The sequence below is a fragment of the Ambystoma mexicanum genome, chromosome 5p (assembly GCF_040938575.1).
Source record: "Ambystoma mexicanum isolate Mex_15411 chromosome 5p, UKY_AmexF1_1, whole genome shotgun sequence".
Lineage (NCBI taxonomy): Eukaryota > Metazoa > Chordata > Amphibia > Caudata > Ambystomatidae > Ambystoma > Ambystoma mexicanum.
Genome location: NC_090930.1, coordinates 972,122,752 through 972,148,624, shown reverse-complemented (window position 1 = coordinate 972,148,624; position 25,873 = coordinate 972,122,752). Strand labels below are relative to the sequence as shown.

At 46.7% G+C, this 25,873-nt stretch overlaps 1 protein-coding gene across 2 annotated transcripts in view; it reads right to left on the bottom strand.

Moving 5' to 3' along the window:
* C5PH6orf52 (chromosome 5p C6orf52 homolog) overlaps window positions 1–25,873 on the bottom strand; it is a 569,473-nt gene that overhangs the window by 24,060 nt on the left and 519,540 nt on the right. For both annotated transcript variants that reach the window (XM_069613440.1, XM_069613441.1), the window contains one exon: window positions 17,331–17,367. In XM_069613440.1, the coding sequence (XP_069469541.1) occupies window positions 17,331–17,367 (37 nt within the window). The remainder of the gene's footprint in view (window positions 1–17,330; window positions 17,368–25,873) is intronic.

The window sequence follows — 25,873 nt, the reverse complement described above, 5'->3', positions numbered from 1 at the left end:
CCATTTTTCTTTTTCTGTCAAAACGCTTTGCAAAATGTGTTCTATGCTTCGAACTCACACGGTGCGAGGCCACGGCCTGAATGCTGAAATACTAACACAGACAGGAATGTCAAACTATGCAGAAATGCATTGTTTTTCTCTCTCACCAAGTCCTTGAAGCCGAGCAGAAGCTGCATCTAATCAGTAGTCCAGGTGCCGGCCTGTCTTGGAAACACTATAGTAAAAGGCAGTTAAACCATGAATTATATTCTTCTACAGGTGTTCCTTCGCGGAGAGTGGTATTTTCTGCTTCAGAACTGTCTGACCCTTAGCTCATGAACCGAGACACAGATAACGTGCTAAGGAATGTTTCTCTGCTACGAACATGATATCTTCCCGAGCTAAGAGCTCCATGTTCCCCATAACTGAAAGTTGTCTCTGCTGCTACTGCTAGAATAACTAGGTTTAGACTGAATGAAAACTTGTCATAACGTGTCATATTGTCATGACTGTCGATCACCGAACCCTAGCCTGAATGACACGTTTATGGGCGGATCAAATTGCCTTCGTAAAGATTGTATGTGATGTATATATATTGTCGCTTGAGCGTTGCTCGCTCTCTTGCGTCCCATGAGGTCTGGGAACACACGCGAGACGTTGAGAACCAGTCGGCCGACTGAGATACTTTGAAATAAACCAGACTTGTTTGGAAATCGAACCTCGTGTCTGTCATGTCACTGAAGTATATGGTTATTATGCCTTAGTTTCCATATGCAGTCTTTATGGCCTAGCAAATATGGCGCCCGAACAGGGACCCTCCCACTTATGCTCCATCGTATACGTTGAGTTTGAAGAAGGCCAAAACGAGTCGAGGAGGAAGCTGTCGAGTCGGGATCAAAAGGTGTTCGGGGCGCCCCTGTAGAAGTGATAAGACTCCTCCGCAGATCTGTACAAAGCTGATCCCTGATCAAATAGCAGCGCCAAGAGAGCATCGAGGCGAGGGTCCTGGAACAAGGCAGTCACAACGTTTCTTGGTTGCATCTGTATACGGACGAATTGCGTCCCGAGTGACTAATTGGTTGATCAGGGGTGAGTCGTGGCCCGATTCTTAAACGTCCTGATATTGGTTTAGAGTTGCTCTTGCAAGATCAAACGCTCTGGGTAAGAAAAGGGTAAGGATTAACCATGCCTGGGGAATTGTCTTCCTGTCTAGTGAGATTCTTTCACTGTGGTAGACAATCTTTGGAAACTGGCCAGGTTGCGCCACCCGAGGGGTCACCGGCACATGAAATGTACATAAAATACGGTATAGGGGCAAGTGTTTAATGTGATTTGGCATAGGCAGACCAGACGTGTATCAGATCTTCAGTGGCCTAATAATAGGAGCTTTGAATTAGCATGTATAGAACACCTAGAATCAGTATTGCTACGCAAAAAGGCCCGACCAGCAGCGTTCAACGTTGAGAGACTGGAGGAAGGAAGCCAATCTCTGTCTGAGAAGTAGAGAGAAACACGCGCGCAGACATACAACAAATGTAGAGAAAGCGCTAGAGCATGATCAGCATCAGCAGACAGAAGCCATTAGGAATATGGACAGGGCTTTCCAATTAGCTGTACAGAAAATATATCCTCAGCAAGATTTGCAACCATCAGATGAACTTATAAACAAATATTGAATGAGCGAAGAAATGAACATCACAGTACTGACCCAGTTCCACCTCCTCCGTATGTACCTTCCATTCCCGCTATTCCAGCTGCACCAGCAGTAAGCAGTTCCTCTCCCCCTGTGCTGGTGACATCATTTCCTCCACCGCTGCCAGAGCATGAGTTAACCGCTTTAGTAGGCAGTTCTACTGAGATGGGGCCTGCGCAAGGAAGCAGTAGACATACTCGTTGTGCGGTTAGCAAATTATGGAAAGAAAAACTGAAAGTTTGGGCAGAAACATATATTGATTGTGATGATGAAGTAGCTGTACAAAGTTCCATATCTGACCACAGAGGCCTTGGTGAACAGCAGGTATTGTTAGAATGCCTGGGGAATTATCTTGTGAAAATGTGGAGCGATTTGACCGATAGAGTGGTACCGCAAGAATTGCGTGATTTGGTTGTCCTTTCGTATTTGCAAGATAATGCAACGAAAGTATGAGAACTTGTAGGCTGAATATTTGAGTTTAAGCACAAACTTGAACAACTGCATAAAGAATTATTGAAAAAAGGTAAACCGCATATGTCCAGCAATGATTTTTTCCGCCGCTGAAACCTGCTAGTGAAGAGATGAGAATTTGAACGCGAGATGTGCTTAGATGGATTACAGATGCCACCATTTCCCCAATGCAAGTGCTTGATACGTTTAGTCAGTATACACCAGAAATGCAGAACAAGGTATTACAGGTCATGGTAGAGTACTTACTGGATGAATGTATGAAGAATAAGATATGTTCTCCTGCCGATTTGATGACAATTTATAAAAGAGCATTTTTGCCTGAAACTGGAACGACTGCTTTTTCTCTCGATTTAGCTTTGTTGCTTAATAGACGAACTAATGTAGAATCGCCCAGTTTGCAATTACCCATGAGGGAAGTGCCTCCCACGTTTGTCCCGAATGTAGAAGTTGCTGCCTCTGGAGGAACTCCAGCGCGAACTATAGAAGATCATCATATTGCACAGTTTGTGCATGTCCCTTTTTCGAAGCAAGAGGTAAATACTATAAAGCAGACGATCCCTGATATTAGGAAAAGCCGGTCAGGATTTTATAAAGAAATTGAATCGGTTTTGAATTCATCTGTTTTTACATTGAGTGACATTGATTTATTGTTTCCCGTGATTCTTCCTGTAGACATATGGAAACAGGTTATAAATATAAACGGCGCGCCGATATTAGGTGATACATGGGAGAATTTGACTAGAATTGATAGTGAGAGAAAGGCTGGAGAAAAGCCACCCCAAGTTATGTTGGCCTTACCATTGCAAATAGTAGAGAAATTGAAAACTTTGGTACCCGAAAAAAGAATAGTTTGTGATAAATTGATTGCTTGTTTGCAGGGCAAAGAGGAAGGAGCGACAGATTATTTTCATTGATTTGAAGAAGTATTTGCAGATTTTAGTGGTCAAGATTTAAGTACTGAACCTGGGAAGCGATTGTTGATAAGTTTGTGCGAGGGTTGCTCCCGAAAATTCAAAGTTTAATAATGACATCTGGAAATGCATGGCAAGCAAAAACACAAAGTGAAGCATTACATATGGCCCAGTATTATGAGAATAGAGTAAATTCAGAAAAGGACAAGGAACTGAGGGACAAAGGGAACTTGAAAACAAGAGTATTATTGCAGCAAGTAGCAAACAATAATAGGGGTGGTAGGAACGCACCATCTAGAGTCCAATTTTCATTAGCATCCAACATGCAAGGTGGTCCAATAGGGATTAATCAGTGTGCATATTGTAGACAAGAAGGCCATTGGCGAGCACAGTGCCCGCATATACAGAATCAAAATGTGACTTTACCGAGAAGACAGAATAGAGGTCGCCCGGGAATACAAGGACAGAATAGAAACCACAATTTCAGGAGAACCAGGGTAATCAGAATCAGAACCAACAGCGAAACAGTACAAATGGTGGGAATATTTTTGACAATCAGTCCAATGCATATTACTCTGGCGCCTTTACATCTGACGATGTACTGTTCTACTAGGACAGCCCTAGACAGAGGATGGAACCAGTATCTATTCCCGTAGACCAGAAAGGGCCCTACGTAGAAATGAAGGTTGGGTATAGGGAACACATTGTTTAAGTGGACACAGGTGCACAAACATTTTCAACTGACCATCAGCGGGTTCCAAATATACCACTGTCAGGGCATAAGAATGTCTCAGTAGGGTTCTCAGGTACACAAGTAATTAGTCCAGTGTCACAACCAGTACCTATAACACTAGGACCATTCACTGAATCTTGCCCATTTCTTTTGACGAAAAATTGCGGGGAAAATCTTTTGTGATTAAATTTGTTGAAAAAACTGAATGCGGTCCTTTATTGTTCTCCTGATGGTGTATTTGACGATTTCGTCACAAAAGGCTCCTGTATCGCAATTTTTATCTAAGCCATTACTGACTGAATTAAGTAAAGTACCAGCTTGTATATGGGCAGTGAACGACAATGATGTTGGTTGTTTGAAAGTAGAGCCAATGAAAACAGTTTTTAAAGAAGGAATTACATTGCTGCGTACTCCGCAATATAACATTTCGGCCGAAGGTGAGAAATCATTGAAATGCATTGTATCAGATTTGATTAAAAGAAACGTAATTGAAGAAAATTCTGGTAGTACTTGCAATAGTCTGATTCTTCCGGTTTACAATAAAGGAGGTAATGACATACCGTACCGTTTCATAATTGATTTGAGCAGAGTGGAAGAGTTGTAGATCCGCAATTTCCATTAGTCCCGGATGTGACTACAATTTTGACTATGATTCCAGCATCAGCATCATATTTTAGTGTTGTAGATTTGAAGCAAGTGTTTTTTAGTATTCCAGTGCATCCAGATAGCAGATATTTATTTGATTTTACTCTAGAACGCTCATTTACACGAATTCCACAGGGCTACACTGAAAGTTTGAGTATTTACAGTAGTGCATTAAAGGAAAAACTAGATATGTTAAAATTACCAGCAGGTTGCGTTTTATTACAGTGCATAAACGATTTGTTGATAGCAGCAGACAAGAAATTTTTTAAGAAAGTACAGTTGCACTATTGACACATTTAGCAGCGCATGGACACAAGCTTTGCTAAATAAATTCCAGTATAGTCAAAAGAAAGAGGCCTACTTGAGCTACCTCCTTTCGAAGGAGGGAAGAAGACTGACACCAGAAAGAATAGAAACCATCTCGGATATGCCCATTCCAAATACGCAGAAAGAAGTCGGGGCTTTAATTGGCATGGCTTCATATTGTAGGCAGTGGATCGCTAATTTTTCTAGGATTGTGAAACCGATAGTGGCATTGACAAGGAAAGTTGTTACCTTACCTTTGCCATGGAACATGGAATGTCAAGAAGCTTTTGACCTGCTCAAAGCTGCATTGTGTTCAGCTCCAGTTTTGGGCACGCCAAATTACAACAAGAGTTTTAAGTTATTTGTGCATGAAAATAATGGATGTGCTTTGGCTGTTTTGACTCAGGAACAAGGAGGGAGAAATAGACCATGCGGCTACTTCTCTTCCATGTTGGATCCTGTTGCATGTGCTTTGCCGCGCTGCTTGCGAGCTGTTGCTGCAGCCGCTGAGTCAGTAAAACAAACCGAGGGAACGGTTTTAGGTCATGCTTTAAACATTACGGTACCTCATTCCGTGGACATTCTTTTAAATAGAACGCAGATGCAACACCTTACATCAGCCAGGTTAACGAGATATGAAATTGTCCTGTTTGCACCACATATCCAAATTATGAGGTGTTGCGCTTTAAATCCGGCCGAGTTAATGAACAATTCCCCCATGATATTTTAATGGTTACTGAGCAAGAGACAAAAGGAAGAATTGATCTAACTGATACCCCACAGAAAGAGCCAGATGGAGAACTGTTTTGTGACGGTTCTTGATTTAAATAACCTGATGGTACATCAACTGCTGCTTATGCCATCACTACACTGAAAAGTATTGTAGAAAACAAAAGAATCCCATATAACTCAGCAGAAGCTGCAGAGATAATAGCGTTAAGAGCATGTGAAATTTCTGCAAACCTTAATGTAAACATAACACTGACAGTCAGTATGCCTTTGGGGTGGTACACAATTTTGGTCGATTATGGGCTGAAAGAGGTTTCCAGACATCACATGGAACCAAAATCCAACATGGCACTTTGATAGTGAGACTGTTGTCAGCACTTAAGCTTCCCAAACAGCAATAATGAAATGTGAAGCACATAAAGTAACATGTAACGTTGGAAAGGGAAACGCATTTGCAGACAGAATTGCGAAACAAACTGCCACCGATTTACGCACGAAAATGTATGTTGAAAAAATAAAAGAAATATCCTGCATGATAGAGAATGGGATTGGCACAGTTAAGGAAATGCAAGCAGAAGCTACTGTAGATGAAACAAAAAAACTGGTCTGAGGGTCCAGAAGAATTAGATTCTGAAGGATGTTGGGTAGACAAATAGATGGATGTTCCCAAATGCCTATGTAATGGCAATGGTCACCATGGCCCGCAGTCCAACACACATGTGCCAGGAAAATGATTCAACATCTGGATTCTGTATGGCAGAATCCACACATTAGAAAAACTGCTGAAAGACTGGTTCAAAATTGTATGACTTGTTTACAACATAACATTGGAAAGGGAACAGTGACGCCAGTAGGAAGTTTTGGCCCCCCCTTTATGCCGTTTGAAGTCATCCATTTTGATTTCATAGAAATGGAAAGGTGCCAAAACTACAAATATGTCCTTGTGGGGGTTTGTGCATTCTGCAAATGGGTAGAGGCCGATCTCCTGAAAGATTGTACAGCTATGTCCACAGCTAAAGTCATGCTAAAAAGAGTACTTTTCCCGTTTTGGGTTAGCCAGTGTCATATGGTCAGATAACGGTGCACACTTTATTGCAGCCGTAATATTGCACATTTGTGCAGGCCTCCAAATTGACAAACTATTCCATTCGGCCAGACACCCGATGAGTGCCGGTTTGGTGGAACGTCAGAATGGTATCTTGAAAAATAAATTGAGTAAGATATGTGAGGGGAGCAAGTTGAAATGCATAACAAAGCTAGTGGTAATGCATCAGGCCATGAGAACAGCTGTACAGGTGAGGACTGGTCTCTCCCCCTTACGAAATCGTGATGGGGAGACCAGCGGATGTTTGGCATGCCCCTCAGCCGAAACGGCTGAGGGATATAGAATACCTGTTGCTTATTAATTATTGTAAACAGTTAACTCAAAACTTGCGTTTAATTCATCAGCAGGTGCAGGAGGCTCTTCCTGTCAGATATACTGGCCTAGGACATTGTCTGCAACCTGGGGACTGGACATTAAAATTTTGAAAGAAAATCTTCACTCGCACCGCGATGGAAGGGGCCCTTCCAGGTATTACTGGCTACGCAGACTGCAGTCCGAGTGGACGGGCGCAGACACTGGATCCACCCAACACATACAAAAAGAGTTTATTTTCCTTTGCCACATGAGAAAGAGATTGATGATCTGGATGTCGAAAGAAATACAGCTGCACCTGATCACAAACATACCATCGCCAGATCTCTGCCAGAAGTGCTTCCTAAGCCCGAGAAAGGGCCTGGGGAGATTGCAAAGAAGATCGAAAGGCCAAAGGTGCCTCAAGCTTGTCCAGCCGCTGCCTTATGCATTGCAACGCAAACTGGCGCTGATCCTGCATCTGGAAATGAGAGTGCACTGTTCATCGATCATACTGTACCTAGAGCTAGAAGGTACAATCTACGTTCACGAAATCGGAAGTGATCAGCGTTTTGTTTTGCCTTTGCTCCCAACATGGATGAAGTGGGAACGGAGGCCTAGGGAAAAGGAGAGTATAAGCTGTATCAAGCTGTGTTAGGGAGAATTCTCTGTAAAGGCTAATTTCCCAAACCTAGTGAGTCCCCCAGCAGCTTTGCTGGATTTTTGAGGTTTATTTTCTTTCTCCTGCTAAGAGTGAGCCTCTTTTCCTCCCACTCTTAGACATGATTTGAGGTGTTCCTTTGACTTTGAATGTGTTTTATAGGCTATGGGGTCCTTTACCCCATAGGGCTTCATATGTTTTTGGTATATGGGTTACACAGCACCCTCTGTGCCGTAACCCAGGGGTGTCGTAGTGACCCCCAAACAGACTCCATACCCTGAGACTGACTACCGTCTCCCAGGGCATGTAAAGTCACCATTGGCTTTACTAGTCTCAAATTGTGAACAGAACCAGTACAAACCATCATATTGTGGACGTACTGGTCGATTGCCCAGGGGTCTGTTGTTCGAGGGGGCACTGTCCAGTCCCACCCAACCGAGTTTTGGCTGGTGGCAGTGGATACTACTTTATATATTCGACCGCAAATGTATTCCTATGGGATTTTCCCATTGTTCGAGGCTACCACTTTTTAATAAAACCTCGAACATACCGCCGGTTTACTAAATTAATATTAATTCACCGGTTGGTAATTTTTGCCAAAACTTGGTTCCAAAATGGCGTTTGTGTTCGCTTCTGTGACTCCAACCAAAGTCGAGCCCTTTGTTCCACTTTTTGGCGGGCTTCTCCACAGAAGCCTCCAAAAGTGGTGCCACTCTGTCTGGGTACCACAGAGGGTGTGGGAGGGGGTTTAGGCACCCTGGACTGAGTTGCCTCGGCAAGTCAAGTCGCACTCTTGTGTGATTGGCCCAAGTGGTGAGCCCCCCGGCTCACCACTTAGCATGTTTGATTGACAGCTAGGCTGAATGAATGGGGGTTTTCTGCATAAAAGCAGGGCTTTGGGGACTGGAACTTCAGAAGTCGCCACAGGACCTAAAGAATCCGAGGAGGGAGAAGCCGAGCCGACCTGCAATGACGACACCACCGGTGGAGCCCTGCGGAACCATCTCACCACTTTTCCCAACGACAGAGGAGATCTCCAGTCCGGAGAGTCTTCTTCCTTTGACTGGTGGGGATAACCAGTTTGCCCGTCTTTTCGCCTTCCTGGACCATCTCGTGGCCGCCTTGCCTCTGCCAAGCACCCCGGCAACCAGAATACCACGTATCACCACTACCGCAAAGAACAGGGTAGTACCTTGTAATCGGGAAACTCTGCGGCTGGTTTCTTCCCTGGCAGGGCAACGACCTTCAGCTTTCCTCCACATCGAGACCTCCTCTTCCTCTGGACGAAACACCGACTTGCACCCGCTGCCAGGAACAACTGCCCCCGCTGGAGCGTTCTTCCCACTTTCAGGTACTGTGTCCCGCCTGGCTTCCCTTGCAACAGATCGTTCGGGGTGACAGTAAATCCTCGACTTTCTAACCTGGGCTAGCCTGGGGCCTGTTAACTAACTTTTCCTGACTTGATTTCAATCTTTTGCGAACTTTCTACAAAGACTCTTTGGGCATAACCCCACTGTGTGATCCTGGACACATTTCGCTTGCTCTCTCTAAGAGTGGGCCTGGCATTTGAACTTCCTTGCTCCCCAGTAGACTCTGCCTAACCTGCCTCACTGTGGTTCTTTGGAAAGTATTGAAATTTGTGTGCTTTCATAACTCAGCCTTTTACCCTCCCTTTTTATTAACTTATTAGAGTGCCACCTTATGTTAAGCGCTCACCTCTGTCTGAAAATAAATGGTGTTTCTCATCAAGACTTGTCTAATAAGTAATTAGGGTTGTATATATATATATAATAGTGACTGTGTGTTGAATTTATTTACCTCTCTTTGTGCTAGTGTAATTTACAAGTGTGTCTTTAAATAATGATATACTTTTACACCAAAGCTCTGGTCAGTGTTTGCTTGTGCTACTGTGTCTCTGTACCTATTGTGTATACTCTATATACTGCCTAACTCATCTTGAGAGAAGTCTGACTGCTCAGCCACAGCTACCAGGTAAATCTGGGTGGTACAAACTTCTACCAATTGGGTTTACTGCCAAACACCTGTAGTCCTAAATCTTTTGCAGTGGTCCCTAAGGGAACTGCACAGGTTTCTGCCTAACAAGCTGCATCAAATTGAAAGCTGGTTTCCCGGTGCTAGCATTGAAAAGTGAAGGCCCAGTGCAACCTAGCGTGAACGAGCGGGGGCATATGGTACCGACACTATCGATGCTTGCTCCTGCCTTTTTGGAGCTCTGTGCTTTATTTACATCAGCTTGCTGTCATTTGATAAGCAGGCTAGCCTGAACTGGCCTGAACGTTTTGTTACTAACGTGTGTTGCTGTGATTTCCTGAGATAAACATTGCAAGACAATGCCTATATTCACCCCTGCTCCCTCCTGCCCCAATGCTGTTGATGATATAGAAATAGAGATTAAGCCTACTCCTAGAAAGACTTAGTTTAAAAAGAATATCATGGTAAGGATTATGATACTGCTTTGCATTTTGATTACACTAGTCCCAATATTTTGGTATCTAGAAACTGTGCATCCTTTGAACTCTTAACTGCTACCAATGCTCCTACCGTGAGCAGCCCAGTACATGTGCTCTCTTATACTCTCTGCTCACAAGAAGTGAAACCCAGAAAAGGTTGACAATAATACATTGCTATTGATTATGAATATGACACATGCTATGTTGAATAAGTCCAATTGTTGGGTCTATTCCCATTTACCCCAGCATGGGGAAAGAGGAATGGGTTGGTATGTACAACCTTTGCCACTTAATACTGCCCGTTATGCATCATTAAGAGCGTTATTTTATGGAAAGTGGAATGATAGTGTTACTGGTCAGTTCGATGGAACAAATATAAATGAGTTTCAAAGACTAGTACTGGAACCATTGGGTTGTTCTGTATTTACAAGCAGAAGCAAAATAAACACGGTAACAACGAGTCCAGTAGATAGGCTCTCTAAGCCTTACAAGTCCCTAATTACTTTTAAAATGGCTCCAGTAGGAAACAAAGATGCTGTTCCTCCCTCCTATACTATTAATCACAGTCCACGTTCTGTCCCATTTTGCTTACGGAAAAAGGGTTCCTACTCAGTGGGAACGTTTACTAGATGCATGAATATTGCTGTACTTGAGCAAGAAGAAAAACCATTATATATAGGAGATTCTGTCTATTTTGTATATGATATGATTGTGTATAGGCACTATATAAATAAACTATGTGTTTCAAAGCACTTCAAGGCAAGGAAGGGAACAAGGGAAAATACAACGACATTCTTACAGGCCATGAACAGTAAGGATATGACATGAACTATCGTACTCGGCCTGACGACATTTCAGATAATGCAAGTGCTAAGACATAGATAAGGGAGGGGGAGAGTGGGAAGGAAATGGAAACAGACAGGCGACTACCGTACTAGGCCCGACGACATTTCTGGTAGAGCCGGAAGAAAACAAAAGTTGAGGGAGAGGGGTGCAGAAAGGGAGGGGTGGAACAAAACAAGTGACTATCGTACTAGGCTTGACAACGTTTCAGATAGTACTGGAGGGAGGGGGGCAACAGTAAGGGGATAGGGGGCCGACAGACAAGGTTGCTATCATAGTAGGTCCAGGGACAATTCTGATGGAGTAAGTGCATAGAAGAAAGTAAGGGGAGGAGATAGGAAAAGGGATAGGGGAGGAGAGAACAGAGTAAGCAGTCAAAAAGAGTGGAGAAGCAAGAGAGGAGAGCAAATACAATTGCAGAAGTCAGTAGTAACACAATGCTGCAAGCCAGGATACAAGATGAAGATGGAACAGCATGATTCAGGGCCACCATCAGTACAAGATGCAAATGAAGTCCAGCATGAGAGTTGAGAAAGAGTAACACACCGTGAATCAATGAAGTCCATAAAAGTAAAATCCAGCATTGGCCACAAGATGGTGATGGTGAAACCAGAATGTTTCAGGACAGACTCCTGTGTGCAGGAAGTGGGGTGCACAAGGTAACACAGGGGGACCAGAGAGGGTGGGGATGGCCTGCTGGGACAGAGTGTGTAAACATGTTGGTGCATGCTTACCTGCTGTCTTACCAGGGGGTCGGACACTGGATCCTCCTGTTCCAAACAGGTCCAAACAGCAATAGCCCTTTACTTTGGACGCCCGGGCGAGAGACGCCCTTCATCTAAGAGTTAAGAGCAGGAAGGAAGAGGCAGGGCTAAGAAGGTGGGTGGGGCTTAGGCCAGGTGACCTAGATCCACTTACACCTGCTCCCTAGCTGCAAAGGAAAAGAGGCTGGAGGGCTCCTTAAGTAGAGAAAAGAGCGGCAAGCAGGAAGCACCAAGTGGGCGGGGCTTGCTAAGTGGTGAAAAGGAGCAGCAAGCAGGAAGGCACCAGGTAGGCGGGGCTAGTGGCAAGCAGGAAGGCACCAGGTGGGTGGGGCTTAGGCCAGGTGACCTAGATCCACTTACACCTGCTCCCCAGCTGCAAAGGAAAAGAGGCTGGAGGGCTCCTTAAGTAGTGAAAAGAGCGGCAAGCAGGAAGGTACAAGGTGGGCAGGGCTTGCTAACTGGTGAAAAGGAGAGGCAAGCAGGAAGGCACCAGGTGGGCGGGGCTTGCTAAGTGCTGAAAAGGAGTGGCAAGCAGGAAGGCACCAGGTGGGCGGGGCTTGCTAAGTGGTGAAAAGGAGTGGCAAGCGGGAAGGCACCAGGTGGGCGGGGCTTGCTAAGTGGTGAAAAGGAGTGGCAAGCGGGAAGGGACCAGGTGGGCGGAGCTTGCTAACTGGTGAAAAGGAGAGGCAAGCGGGAAGGCGCCAGGTGGGCGGGGCTTGCTAAGTGGTGAAAAGGAGTGGCAAGCAGGAAAGCACCAGGTGGGCGGGGCTTGCTAAGTGGTGAAAAGGAGTGGCAAGCAGGAAGGCACCAGGTGGGCGGAGCTTGCTAAGTGGTGAAAAGGAGCGACAAGCAGGAAGGCACCAGGTGGGCGGGGCTTGCTAAGTGGTGAACTGGAGCGGCAACCAGGAAGGCACCAGGTGGGCAGGGCTTAGGCCATGTTACCTAGATCCACTTACACCTGCTCCCCAGCTGCAAAGGAAGAGAGGCTGGAGGGCTCCTTAAGTAGGGAAAAGAGTGGCAAGCAGGAAGGCACCAGGTGGGCAGGGCTTGCTAAGTGGTAAAAAGGAGAAGCAAGCGGGAAGGCACCAGGTGGGCGGGGCTTGCTAAGTGGTGAAAAGGATTGGCAAGCAGGAAGGCACCAAGTGAGTGGGGCTGGCTAAGTGGTGAAAAGGAGCGGCAAGCAGGAAGGCACCAGGTGGGCAGAGCTTGTTAATTGGTGAAAAGGAGTGGCAAGCAGGAAGGCACTAGGTGGGTGGGGCTTGCTAAGTGGTGAAAAGGAGCGGCAGCCAGGAAGGCACCAGGTAGGCGGGGCTTAGGCCAGGTGACCTAGATCCACTTACACCTGCTCCACAGCTGCCTGTATGTGGAAATCAGGCCCATCCATGGTTGCCTAGAACTTGGGAAGGGACCCCCTTATTTAGGTATATTTTTACCTGGTGTAGTTTTTTCCAAAACTTCTAGATAGTTTTGCAATTTCAGATCTCGGCTACGACGAGACGATACCACAGGACAGATTGTAGGGGATATAGCGAAGTCATTCATACCATTTTTGGGGCAAGCAATAAATTCATGGAATATAAGGAAACTGTCCAGAGTGTTAGAAAAAACGATAAATGGAACTACATATATGCTCTATAATATGACACTGGAACAAAAAGGAATCAGATTAGTGGTACTTCAGAATAGAATGGTGCTTGATATAATTTTGGCTGATCGTGGAGGGGTATGCAAATTGGTGTGGTCAGTGTGCTGTGTATTCGTAAGTGACTCCTCCCCCACGATATTTGAGGCAATCAAGAAATTACATGTCCTAAATTATGAAATTCATGTTCCTACAGGTGGTTGGAATCTGAATATAAGTTCATGGTTTTGGGAACTGTTGCAATCATGGGGATGGAAATGAATTGCAATTTTGGTCATGATATTTGGAATCCTCATGTTCTGCTGCTGTTGCATACAATGCCTGCCAGTCCTTTGCTCCCAAATTACACATGTGTGTACATGCGATTAAACCGAAACCTATTTGCATAAGTGAAGGTGCACAACACGAAAATGAAGTTATTAAAGAATTTATGGCAATTAATATTTCTGATGACGATTACAGCAGTATGGGTAGTTCAGAATTGGACACGTGGTCCGATTAAGACGCGATGTATGGATGACGCTCTTGGCTTACAGCCTAAAGGAGGGTTTGTTAGACTCAAAACAACCCTATAGTATGTATAGTATGTTGGCCAGAAACCAATCGCATCATGTGACAAACATTGCAATCCTAGAATCGTCATTGTAACCAGAGGGCGTCAATTTTGTGAAATGTCGGACATTTGTTTTTTTCTTTTCTGTCAAAACGCTTTGCAAAATGTATTCTATGCTTCGAACTCGCACACGGTGCGAGGCCACGGCCTGAATGCTGAAATACTAACACAGACAGGAATGTCAAACTATGCAGAAATACATTGTTTTTCTCTCTCACTAAGTCCTTGAAGCCGAGCAGAAGCCGCATCTAATCAGTAGTCCAGGTGCCGGCCTGTCTTGGAAACACTGTAGTAAAAGGCAGTTAAACCATGAATTATATTCTTCTAGCGGTGCTCCTTCGCGGAGAGTGGTTTTTTCTGCTTCAGAACAGTCTAACCCTTAGCTTATGAACCGAGGCACACAGATAACGTGCTAAGGAATGTTTCTCTGCTACGAACATTATATCTTTGCCGAGCTAAGAGCTCTATGTTCCCCATAACAGAAAGCTTCCCATGCTGCTATTGCTAGAATAACTATGTTTAGACTGAATGAAGACTTGTCATAACGTGTCATAATTGTCATGACTTTCGATCACCGAACCCTAGCCTGAATGACACGTTTATGGGCGGATCAAATTGCCTTCGTAAAGATTGTATGTGATGTATATATATTGTCGCTTGAGCGTTGCTCGCTCTCTTGCGTCTCACGAGGTCTGAGAACACACGTTGCGAGACATTCAGACCCAGTCGGCCGACAGATACTTTGAAATAAACCAGACTTGTTTGGAAATCGAATCTCGGGTCTGTCGTGTCACTGAAGTATATGGTTATTGTACCTTAGTTTCCATATGCAGTCTTTATGGCCTAGCAGTTAGCGGTATGCCCCAGCTAAACAGGGCTTAGGATATTGCCATCTCATCCATATTACCTTGATTAGGGAGCACAATGCAAGTTAGCATAATTCCAAAACTTTCCAGGCAATCTAGCTGAGTTCTCCAAGAATGCATTGTGTAGCCTGTGAAAAAACCCAAAATATACCCAATTGCATAATAGAAAGGATAGTGATACACTAAGCAACTAACCATCACCTAGCGTAATGGTGCAATCCCTTACAACTTACACTCTCAAGGCAAGTTCAACAGTGAATAAGATTGGCATTTGGCTATAAAACATTAGATTGCTAATGTTCTTTTAGTACTGCAAAGAAAGAGGCATAAGAAAAAGTACTCTTAGATAATCCATTCTTACAAACATACTATTTATTCTCTAGTAGTCCTTATAATATGAACCTGATCAACAACAGAAAGTAAAAATAAATTCAAAGTCAACCCACTATTACGTTTCTTTAGAACAAATGAAAAGGATCTGGAAAGGCAATTTCAAGGAAACAAGCAAACGGGTATTTTACTCAGATCCACCAGTCACAGGTTTTATAACCGATCTAAGACTAGGCGAGGTACCACAGGTGGAAGAGGAGGGAGGGGGAGAAGAGCTCACAACAGGGACACGAATCACAAGATCAGCGACAACAGAGAACCAGAAGTAAGTGAATATAGTAATTAGTCTAGTAGAATATTGGATGATGTAGAGATTGCAGTGCTCAATACAGGGTTATCCTTTGCACCTACAGTACAAAGTGTTTGGATTGATACACAGATGGATCTTTTCAAATTTACTAGAAAACTCAAACTAAAGACATTTTTTCACCAGAAACAATCCACACCAATTACAGGAAAGAGATCTAGTCCAGACACCGCCCTCATGGTATCGGTTGTTATGGATGCACATCTTTTTATGTCTTTAGAGGGGAGTAAGACTACATGCTCTTGATATTTTGAAAGATTTAGGATGTAGATCCTCAACATCTTACCAAGAAAGAAATGAGAAATCAAAATGTGCACCTTTTTTTGGAACAGAAAACGCCATTGAACTTTTTCATAGAGCGGTCACACGTGACATACATGAAATAATAGAGGTCATTAGGGTTACCAGTCATTTGGTCGACTACAAACTGGTCGACTACAATTTGGTCGATGCCATTTGGTCGAAAACCAAATGGTTGAATTTTTTATTTTCACCCCTTTTTTGGTTTTTTTTGGGGGGGGTCCCCCCCCCCCCGACCCCCCCTTTTTTTTTTCGACACGAAAACCCACAAAACATATATAAATAAAAAAATCGACCATTTGGTTTTCGACCAAATGGCGTCGACCAGTTTGTAGTCGACCAAATGACTGGACACCGGTCATTAGATATATATATATATTTTTTTTCTTTTCTCAGGCTGCACATTGCATTCTTGGACAACTCGGCTAGATTGCCTGGCACGTTCTGGAATTATGTTACCTTGTTTTGTGAGCATCTAGGCTCCCTAATTAAGGTAATATGAATGAGATGGCATGACCCTACGCTCTTTAGGTGGGACATACTGGTAATAGGTATTGACGTATATCATTTTTGAAAAACGTGTTGCACTATACAATTACAGGACACAGTGCGAAGACTTATTCCCTTCAATCACTATTGCAATTTTTAAGGACTTGCTGTAAAGTGGCAAAACCTGAACTGAGCGCCTGCTCATCTCTATTATAAAAGATAAGGTAATATATCAAACAGTCTTAGCTTGCATATACACTTCGGGATGTAAGGATTGATAGAATTAGGTGGCAATTGAGACAACTTCAGGATTGCTCCATATTGTCCCGCTCCCGAAGATGCTGGGACACTCACAAAAGATCTTTTGATTGGTTGTTGTGGTGGCGGGCACATGAACACTTTGTACGATTAGCAGATTGTGAATCACTAGACATTGAAATCAGTACTAGATTGTGGTGGTGCTTCTTGGTGTCTAATTATGTTTTATGATTGAACAATTAATGGTAGTCTTTTATACATATTTTGTCTTTTTCCACAACCTATGAAACCCATGTTGGTCCCTTGATGTGCTCATCAATGAATTTACTTAGGAAAAAAACATTGTGAATTTTGACCATTCCTATATTGGGTAATGCATTGATAATTATGGTTTGTACATGTTCATTGTTTATCACTAACTATTTTGCTGGCCGATGATCGGGTTTTTCTAGCCCTGAAGACCGATGGTTTCAGGACGAAATGCGAGTTGGCTAACTGCCTACCCATTAAAGAGAAATTGCAACACTCATGCAACAAGCCTAAAATTAATTGTTTTTTTATATCATTGTTGCATATGAAAAATTATGTATACGAATTAAGTCTGATTGCTCTTTTAGCAGTTTCTTAATAGGGTAGTAGTGCTTTGGTTACACTACTTAAAAGGTTTTGTGTTTTGAGGTGACCCATGGACTTGTGTCACCTGGTGCGACCACTGCAGACTCAGCACCCTCTTGTCAATAAGAAGGGTATTAAGAATAATCTATCTTACTGGTGATCCTTAGCTCGATGGAGATGTAGCTCCATATCTGTAGATTTACATTTGAACAACAAACCATACATTTATTAGGGTATCACAGTCCTACCTTCGCAGTCACTGGTCTCTGTTCCTGTGAGGAGCATCTGAAAGTGAAAGAGAATGCCAGTTAGGATAAAGAAAAATGTTTCAAACTATATAAAAGCTGTCCAGTGTGTGTTAGGTAGGTTTTTCATTTCTATGCCTAATCTCCTTCACCTTTGAGATCCCCAGTTTTTTTGCTTGACTCATGAATGTTTTGGTCTGTTCTCCTGACTAAGTGGGAAACTTTTTACCACTCACTCATCTTTTACTCTGTTTATGGGAACCCGTGTTCATTACTTTCATTACCTTTGTACTTGTTTTATGGAGTCATGTTGTAAAGACTGCAGGGGGTATCTGTACTTCTACCCCCATATGGTAGGGTAAAGGCACAGAACAACCCCAGCAATGCTCTCAATTGGGTAGAACATGGCAAGCTGCCAGGCTTAAGCTTCCAGTAGGTGATGAAGGCAGGTTCTTAAGTACAGTGTTTCCCCAAAGCCCCTACAAAGGAATGTCCACACACTATGTTAGGTGATAACAGCTGCTTTATACTGCGCTACCAAATATATACATATTATACATATAAATAATAACACTTTAGACATGGAATACTTATTCAGAGAATGGTACATATCTACACTATGCGGTACCACACACAACTTAAATTCATTAAGAACTGCACTAACTGCAGACAGTTTTAAATGGCAGGTGAATTCTTAAATAAGGAGTAACCAGCATAGAATAGGAAAGAAGGAAAAAGTTACTTACCTGTAACTGTTGTTCTCCAGCATGGGTCTGGCATGGATTTGCATGCTCATGAATATTCCCCGTCAGGCTGGAAATCCTCGGCAAAGAAAAAAATCAGTATCAGTTTCATTTCTGATCTGTCTTTCTTAGTAGTAACCAATCACTGATCTCTGGGTCATACTGCCCCCAGCCAATGACTGCCCTCTCACTAAGCCCCTCCCCTGGCAGCCATCCTCAGATTTGGTAGCACGTAAAGTGGCAGTATGACCAAGTGAAGAGCCGCAGAGGGGAAGGAGGGAGGGTTCGCTTGTGAATCCATGCCAGACCCATGCTGGAGAACAACAGTTACAGGTTAGTAACTTGTTCCTTCTCCAGCATGGGGTCTGGCATGGATTCACATGCTCATGAATATAAGAATACATAGAAGTATACACATGCACAACCACGGGAGGTGGCAACAGGCTCAACATTAAGCAATACAACAACTCAACATTAAGCATCTCTTACCTCCTCAACAGGCTAACGTTAAGCAAACAGGTTGCGCAGCACTGCTTGGCCGACCCTGGACTCCTCCCTGGAGTCCCGATCGATGCAGTAGAATCTTGTGAAGGTGTGCGTCGACCTCCACGTAGCAGCCCTGCAGATGTCCAGCAGGGGCACACCAGACATGAACACCGTGGTAGCAGCGATCGCTCTGGTCAAATGGGCTCTCGGACGGCCTGGCAGCGGTCGGTTTGCCAACCGGTGACAGTGCGTGATGCAGCCGGACAGCCATCTGGAAATGGAAGTCTTCCCTTGATTCACAGGTCCAAAATTCACAAACAGCTGTGATGTCTTCCGAAACTCTTCGTGCGGTCCACGTAGAACTTCAGCACTCTAGCCACATCCAGCGAGTGCAAAGTCCTCGCGGCCGGAGACGAAGGCAACGAGAAGAAAACTGGCAACACCAAGGGCTCGTTGAGGTGGAAGTCCGACGGCACCTTGGGCATAAAGGAGGGGTGCGTCCTCAGCACCACCCTCGTGTCGTGAAAAGTCAAGTATGGAGGCTTGCAAGATAGGGCCTGGATCTCTCCCACTCGTCGTGCGGAGGTGATGACCACGGGAAATGCTGTCTTCCACGACAGGAACTTCAATGGCGCCGAATGCATAGGCTCGAATGAGGCCCCCATGAGCCTGGTCAGCACCACGTTGAACTCCCACGCCGGGCCAGGGGCCTTCACCGGTGGGAACAATCAGAATAGTCCCTCCATAAATTCCTTCACCAGGCGATGAGACCACAAGGACGCCCGTCCTGTAGTTCTGGTGTATCGGGAAATGGCAGCCAGATGTATTTTGATGGAGGCGTGAGCCAGTCCAGCTTTGGCCAATGACAGTAGGTACGGCAGTACTTGAGGGGCCGTAATCCGCAGAGGGTTAATCTTCTGTGCACGGCACCAGACAGAGAACCTCTTCCACTTGTGTCCGTAGCACTTGAGATTTGAGGACGCCCTGGCCTTTGCAAGAACCTCTTTGCAGTCAGTCAGGATATCGTACCCCCCCAAACTCTAGTGCTGCAAGAGCCAGGCCTGTAAGTTCAGCGACTCCGGGTCGTGATGAAGAATGGCGCCTCCTTCTCTGGAGAGAAGATCCGCGTCCGCCGGCAGCTTGACAGGTGGGGACGCTGATAATCCAGGAGGTCCAGGAACCAGATCTGTCTCGGCCACGCCGGTGCGACGAGGATCATCCTGCACCGGGACCTCTTGAGCTGGTTGATGAGCTGGAGCAGCAATGGCAACGGAGGGAACGCATAGAGGAACAGGTCGTCCCAGGGGAACGAGAAAGCATCGCCCATGCTCCTTGGCTGGGGAAACCTGCTGGCAAACCTCTGGGACTTGGAGTTCGTCGTCGTCGCGAACAGATCGATCTGGCGTTTGCCCCATCGCTGGAAGAGTAGATCCACTTGATCCTGGCGTAGTTCCCACTCGTGGCACGAGCGCAGCTCTCTGCTGAGTGAGTCGGCAATGGTGTTTTTTATCCCTGCCAGATGAAAAGGCACCAGAAACATCCCTTGGCCGACGGCCCAATGCCACAGATCCTGGGCTTCCTTGGATGGGGCTGGGGATCTGGTTCCGCCCTGCTTCCTGATGTAGAACATCTTGGTGGTGTTGTCGGTGAAAATCCTCACCACCTTGCCCTTGAGGGACGGAAGAAAGGACCTGAGGGCCCAGAGCACTGCATGGTGCTCCAAGATGTTGATGCGGAGCGGCTTCTCCTCCGGTAGCCAAAGGCCTCTCGCGTGAAGATCTCGGGTGTGCGCTCCCCACCCTTCCAGGGAGGCATCCGTCGTCACGTTACCTGGTGAGCTGGGGTCTAAAAGTCTGTGCCCGCCGTCAGATGAGTGCGGGTGCCCCACCACCAGATCGCCTGTCGCAAGGTCTCGTTGAGCGGGATCCTGTCCTCGAAGCTGCCCGTCGCTTGGATCCAGCGGGCGTTGAGGAACTCTTGTAGAGGACGCATCTGAAGTCTGCAAAGGCGCACAAGATATATGCAGGAGGACATCATCCCGAGGAGGGACTTGATGGAACTCACCCTGGCCACATCTGTGGCCAACACAGGTGCTGCACCCTGCCCAGTATGGCCTTCGTCCTCTCCTCCGACGGCGAGGCCAGCCGCGCCACTGTGTCGAGCTTGGCTCCCAGAAACAGGGCGACTTGTGACGGGACCAGGTGGGATTTGAGAAAGTTGATGGAGAATCCCAGGTCCGTGAGCAGCTGGACGGTCTTCGCTGTGTGTTCTACGGCAAGCTCCCTTGTCCTTGCTCGGATGAGCCAGTCGTCCAGGTAGGGGTAGACGTGGATCCCCTACAGGCGCAGCCGCGCCACCACCGGTGCGAGCCACTTGGTGAACACCCTGGGGGCCGACTTCAGTCAGAACGGGAGGGCCTTGAACTGGTAGTGCCGTCCTTGGACCACGAACCTGAGCAACTTTCGGTGCCCTTTTAGAATGGGGATGGGGAAGTACGCATCCTCCAAGTCCAACGACGACAGGAAATCGCCCTCCTCCAGCTGTCCCAGCACTTGCTGGAGGGTGACCATCCGGAACTTCTGTGCCTTGATGTACTTGTTCAGTCGCAGGTCCAGGATGGGACGCCATCCTCCTGTCTTCTTTACGAGGAAGTACCTTGAGTAAACTCCGGAGCCCCAAAGCCTCTTTGGGACGAGCCCGATGGCACCCTTCTTGAGCATCGACCTTACTTCCAACAGTAGTTGAGGGACGCGATTTTCCTTCCTGGCCACAGGGGGAACGCGCGGACACTTTTTTAGAAATTCGAGAGCGTGCCCCTGGGCCAGGGCATCCATCACCCAACGGTCGGTGGAGATGGACTCCCACACGCTGATGAATTTTGCCAGCCGGCCTCCCACTGGGGTGCTTCGGTGGGGGCCCGACGCCACAGTCGGTTCCAGTCCTGTTTTGAGGCCGCCTTGCCCCCTTGGCCTCGCTGGCGACGACGGCGGGATCCATCCGACTTGCCTCGTCCCCTATAGGCTTCCTGCGACGAAGAATGGGTCGCTTGACAGTAGATAGAGGAGCCATCGCCGGAACTTTTGGAGGCCCCTTGCTTGCTTCCGGCACTCCGAAAGGACGGCCGTCGCTGCTGGAGAACTCCTAGGGCCCGGGCCGTCTCCGTGTCCGTTTTGATGGCTTGCAGGGACTCATCAACTGTTTTCCCAAACAGGTTGTTCCCGTCGAAGAGCATGTCCAACACCTTGACCTGTACTTCCTGGCGGAAATCCGTCGCCTTGAGCCATCCGCGCCGTCTGAGGCAAACGCAGTTGCCCAACTGGCGGAAAACTGGTGTCATCGATGTCCGTCGCCACTGTTAAGGCGTGGTCCTACGCCACTTCGCCTTCCTGCAACATTTCCAGGGCCTCCGCCCTCTTGTCGTCCGGCAGGAATTCCAACAAAGGAGCGATCTTATACCACAGCTCCCTGTCGTAGCGGGCAACTATCGCCAAGGTGTTGGCTGCCTTAATCGTCGTCGTCCCATCGTGTCCAGTTTCTTTCCCTCGCCGTCCGGCGGGGATGTCGATGTTGAGGCCGATGCCCCCGTTGAGGCCGATGCCCCCCCGCCTTTCTTCTGGCCGCCGCAGAGACGACCGAATCCGGGGTCGGCTGTGCCCTAAGGCACAGAGGGGCCGCGTCCGGGACCCGGTACCTTTTCTCATACCGGTCCCTTTTTGCCGGCGTCGTGGATGGGTTCTTGAGAAGGGAAAGTCCCTCGTCCCAGATGTCATCCAGCAGAGGCACGCGAGGACCGTCTTCCTCTTGGCCTCGCGCCGTTGGTAGAGGAACCCCTCCTTCTCTTCGGGGCAGAGCTGGAAAAGCTTGGATGCCCTGGCGATCATAGCATGTAAAGATCCAATTTCATCGGACAGGGAAGCCCGAGGGGAGGGGGGGGAGACGGGAGGTCCACCCCGTTGTCGCCACCGTCATCATCATCAGTACCTGTCGTGGCCGTGTCCGTGTCATCCCCGGGGACCGTGGAAGGGGGCGAAGGATGAGCAGGCCGCGAGGGTTGAAAAGGCGGACAAGGATGAGTCCTTCTCCTCTTAAGTGGTGGACTTCCCGACGGGCCTGGCTCTGGCTCCTCCGTCGGGCCTGGCTCCGGCTCCTCCGTCAGGGGTAAGGGCAATCTCGTCCTTATTTCCGTACATAAGGATTGTATTGCCATCAAAATGGCTGCCGAGTTGTCCTGCGGCATTGGCTGCGACGGGCGTGACAGTTGATCTGGAACCTCGTTGGCGCCGCCGTCGCTCTCGTCGCCCCCCTCGTCGGGGTTCCTCCCGATGGGCTGGACCTCCGCCATGCCCACGTCGTGGCTTTCTAAGGCTTCGATCAGTTCCTCCTCAGAGGCCGTGTCCGTATCTACGATGGCCACCGCCCCCCCTCTTTCTCCGCCGGGGACTTCACAGGGGTCTTCTCGATGGGCTTGAAAGAGGCCTCCCTCTGCGGTGGCAGGGAAACTCTGGGCCCCGAGGTCGCTTCCACCGGTGCAACCTCCACAGGGTGCGCCAGGCCCGCCGCGACTTTCTCGATAGAGGCCTTGGCCGGGTGAATCAAGGCCTTCGTCACCGTCTGTGCGCGAGAGGCCTTCACCTTGGGGGGAGGGTCATCGCCTCGCTCCCCCTCAGCCGGAACCTTCGAGATCGACCAGGGCCTCTCCAGAAGCTTAGCCGGGTTCTCGGATTTCCTCTTACCCGAGCCAGAGCGTTGGCTCATGGTTGATGGCGCCGGGGAGGATGCACCCTGCCTGGCAGCCGAGGAGCCCGACCGTTCGGCGCTCCCGGTGCCCGCGGACTTGCGGTGCTTAGCCTTCTGTTAGGCCCCCGTCGCCGGGGCGCCCTCACAGGACTTAGAAGACCGCTCGGACTTCTTTTTCTTCTCACCTGACGTGCTCTTTTCCTCCAGCCAGTTGGCGAGATGAAGATGGCGATCCCTCTTGGTCCGCTCCGACATGTTCCCGCAAAACACACAGTCATCCTCCATGTGCGTTTTGTCCTCAATAAGACAGTAGAGGCATAAAGAATGCTCGTCTTCCTTGAACACATTCTGTAGCTGGCATCCAGGGCAGGCCCTGAACAGCTTCCTGGGCGTCGAGCTTCCTTTTTCCGCTGCCATGTCCGGGGGTAGGCCTCAGAAACTTCTAGACTCCTCTCTTTGAAAAAAAACACCAAAACGCAGCAAAAGCTCGAGAGCTATAGCACGAGGACTCCCAACACTTGAACGTGCGGTAAAAATCTGAGGATGGCTGCCAGGGGCGGGACTTGGGGAGAGGGCAGTCATTGGCTGGGGGCATTATGACCCCAGAGATCAGTGATTGGTTACTACTAGGAAAGAGATCAGAAGCGAAACTGATTTTTTTCTGTACCGAGGATTCCCGTCCTGATGACAGGGAATATTCATGAGCATGTGAATCCATGCCAGACCCCATGCTGGAGAATATCCATTTAACCCTACAAAAGCTCTAAAATCGCTTTTAGTTTTGGTTGTAGGTGTATCTAGGACGGCTCTCACTTTATCATTTTGGGGCTGTACGTTCCCGTTCCAAAAAACCCAAGATATTTTATGGCTGATTGTGTCAATCTTCATTTAGATGGATTAGCATTTAGGCCGGCCTGTCTGAGGACTCATAGTATGAAGGTGAAAAAGGTGGTCTTTCCAGGTTTTACTATAAATTACGATATCAATCTAAGCTCCACAGAATTTGGAATAGGGATGTAAGATTTTATCCATTAGGCATTGGAAGGTGGCTGGTGTGCGGTACAAGCCAAAAGGGAGGACTTTAAATTGAAATAGTCGTAAAAGGGTTGAAAACGTTGTCTTTTCTTCATCTGGCCCATATACTGGCACCTGCAAATATCCTTTTGTTAAGTATAGGGTGGACAGAAAGGCGGCTCCTCCCAGTTTATCAATTAGGTCATTGATGCGTGGCATGGAAAATGCATCAAAATCATATATCGCATTGACTTAACGGACTTCTTTACAGAAACTCCGGGAACAGTCCAGTTCATTGACCAACACAATAGGGGAGGACCATGGGCTCGATAATATTAGCTTGCAGCATTTTGTTAACTTCCTCGACCACTATCGGTTTACAGGTCTCTGGCAGTCGATAGGGTTTTAAATGTACCACTTTTCCATTAGATGTTCTAATATAGTGGTGGGTGCCTTGAATTCTCCCTGGTTTGTCTAAGAATACATCAGGGAAGGATGTGATTTCATCTCTTAGATCTTGTTTTTAGCCAGATAACTCAGGGGGATTAGTTCAAAGTGGTCGATATCTTCTGGAACCAAACAAGATAGTACTTTGGCATGGGTGGCTGACAGGTTCTCCTAACACTTCTTTAGATTTATGTGGTATAAATGGACTGTTTTCAGTCCGGTCGGGCTACTTTATATGTACAGGTTCCCATTTTGTTGTATTATTTCAAAGGGCCCATGCCACTTCGAAACAAGCTTGTTTTGTGAGGTGGGTAATAAGACCAATACTTTCTGTCCTATAGAACATCATCTTCAGCTTACTTTCTTATCGTAGTTAGATTACTATTGACTTTGGGCCTTTTCCATATGAGTGCTGTCAACATCTCAGATGTTCTTGCATTCGTGTAGCGGTTTGCGAGATGGGAATGGATGCCTCTTCTCGTTCTTCCCAGGTTTCCCGCAGCATGTCCAAGACATCTCTGGGTTCCCTGCGATTAAGTAACTCGAAAGGAGAAAATCCTGTAGAAGCCTGTGGGGTTTTCCTCACTGCAAATAGTGCCCACGAGATCTTTTGGTCCAAGTCCTTCCCATCTTTACTAGTTTCCTCAAGATTAATTTTAAGGTCTTGTTGAATCTTTCTATGAAGCCATTGGTTTGGGGATGGTACACAGAAGTTTGTAAGGTGGTAACATGGAGTAGCTCTTTGACCTCAGCCATGAGCTTACTCATAACATTTGAACCCTGACTGGTCAAAATCTCCTTAGGAAAGCAACCCTGGAATAATATGGTAGGAGGTGATAAGGATTTGCTGTGTGGTATCATTACGCATTGGGAATGCTTCGGGGTATCTTGGGGCATAATCAACAATCACTAAGATAAACTTGTTGCCTAATCTGGATGTTTCTAGAGGTCCAACAATGTCCATTCTGATTCTTGAAAAAGGGACCAACGGATTCAAAGGGGCAGGTAGGGGGACGTGTGGGCTTTTTATTTTTTACATATTTCACATGTCTGGATAAATGTCTTTATATATCAGCATGGTTACCTGGCCAGTAAAACTTCCCACTGATATGCACTTGG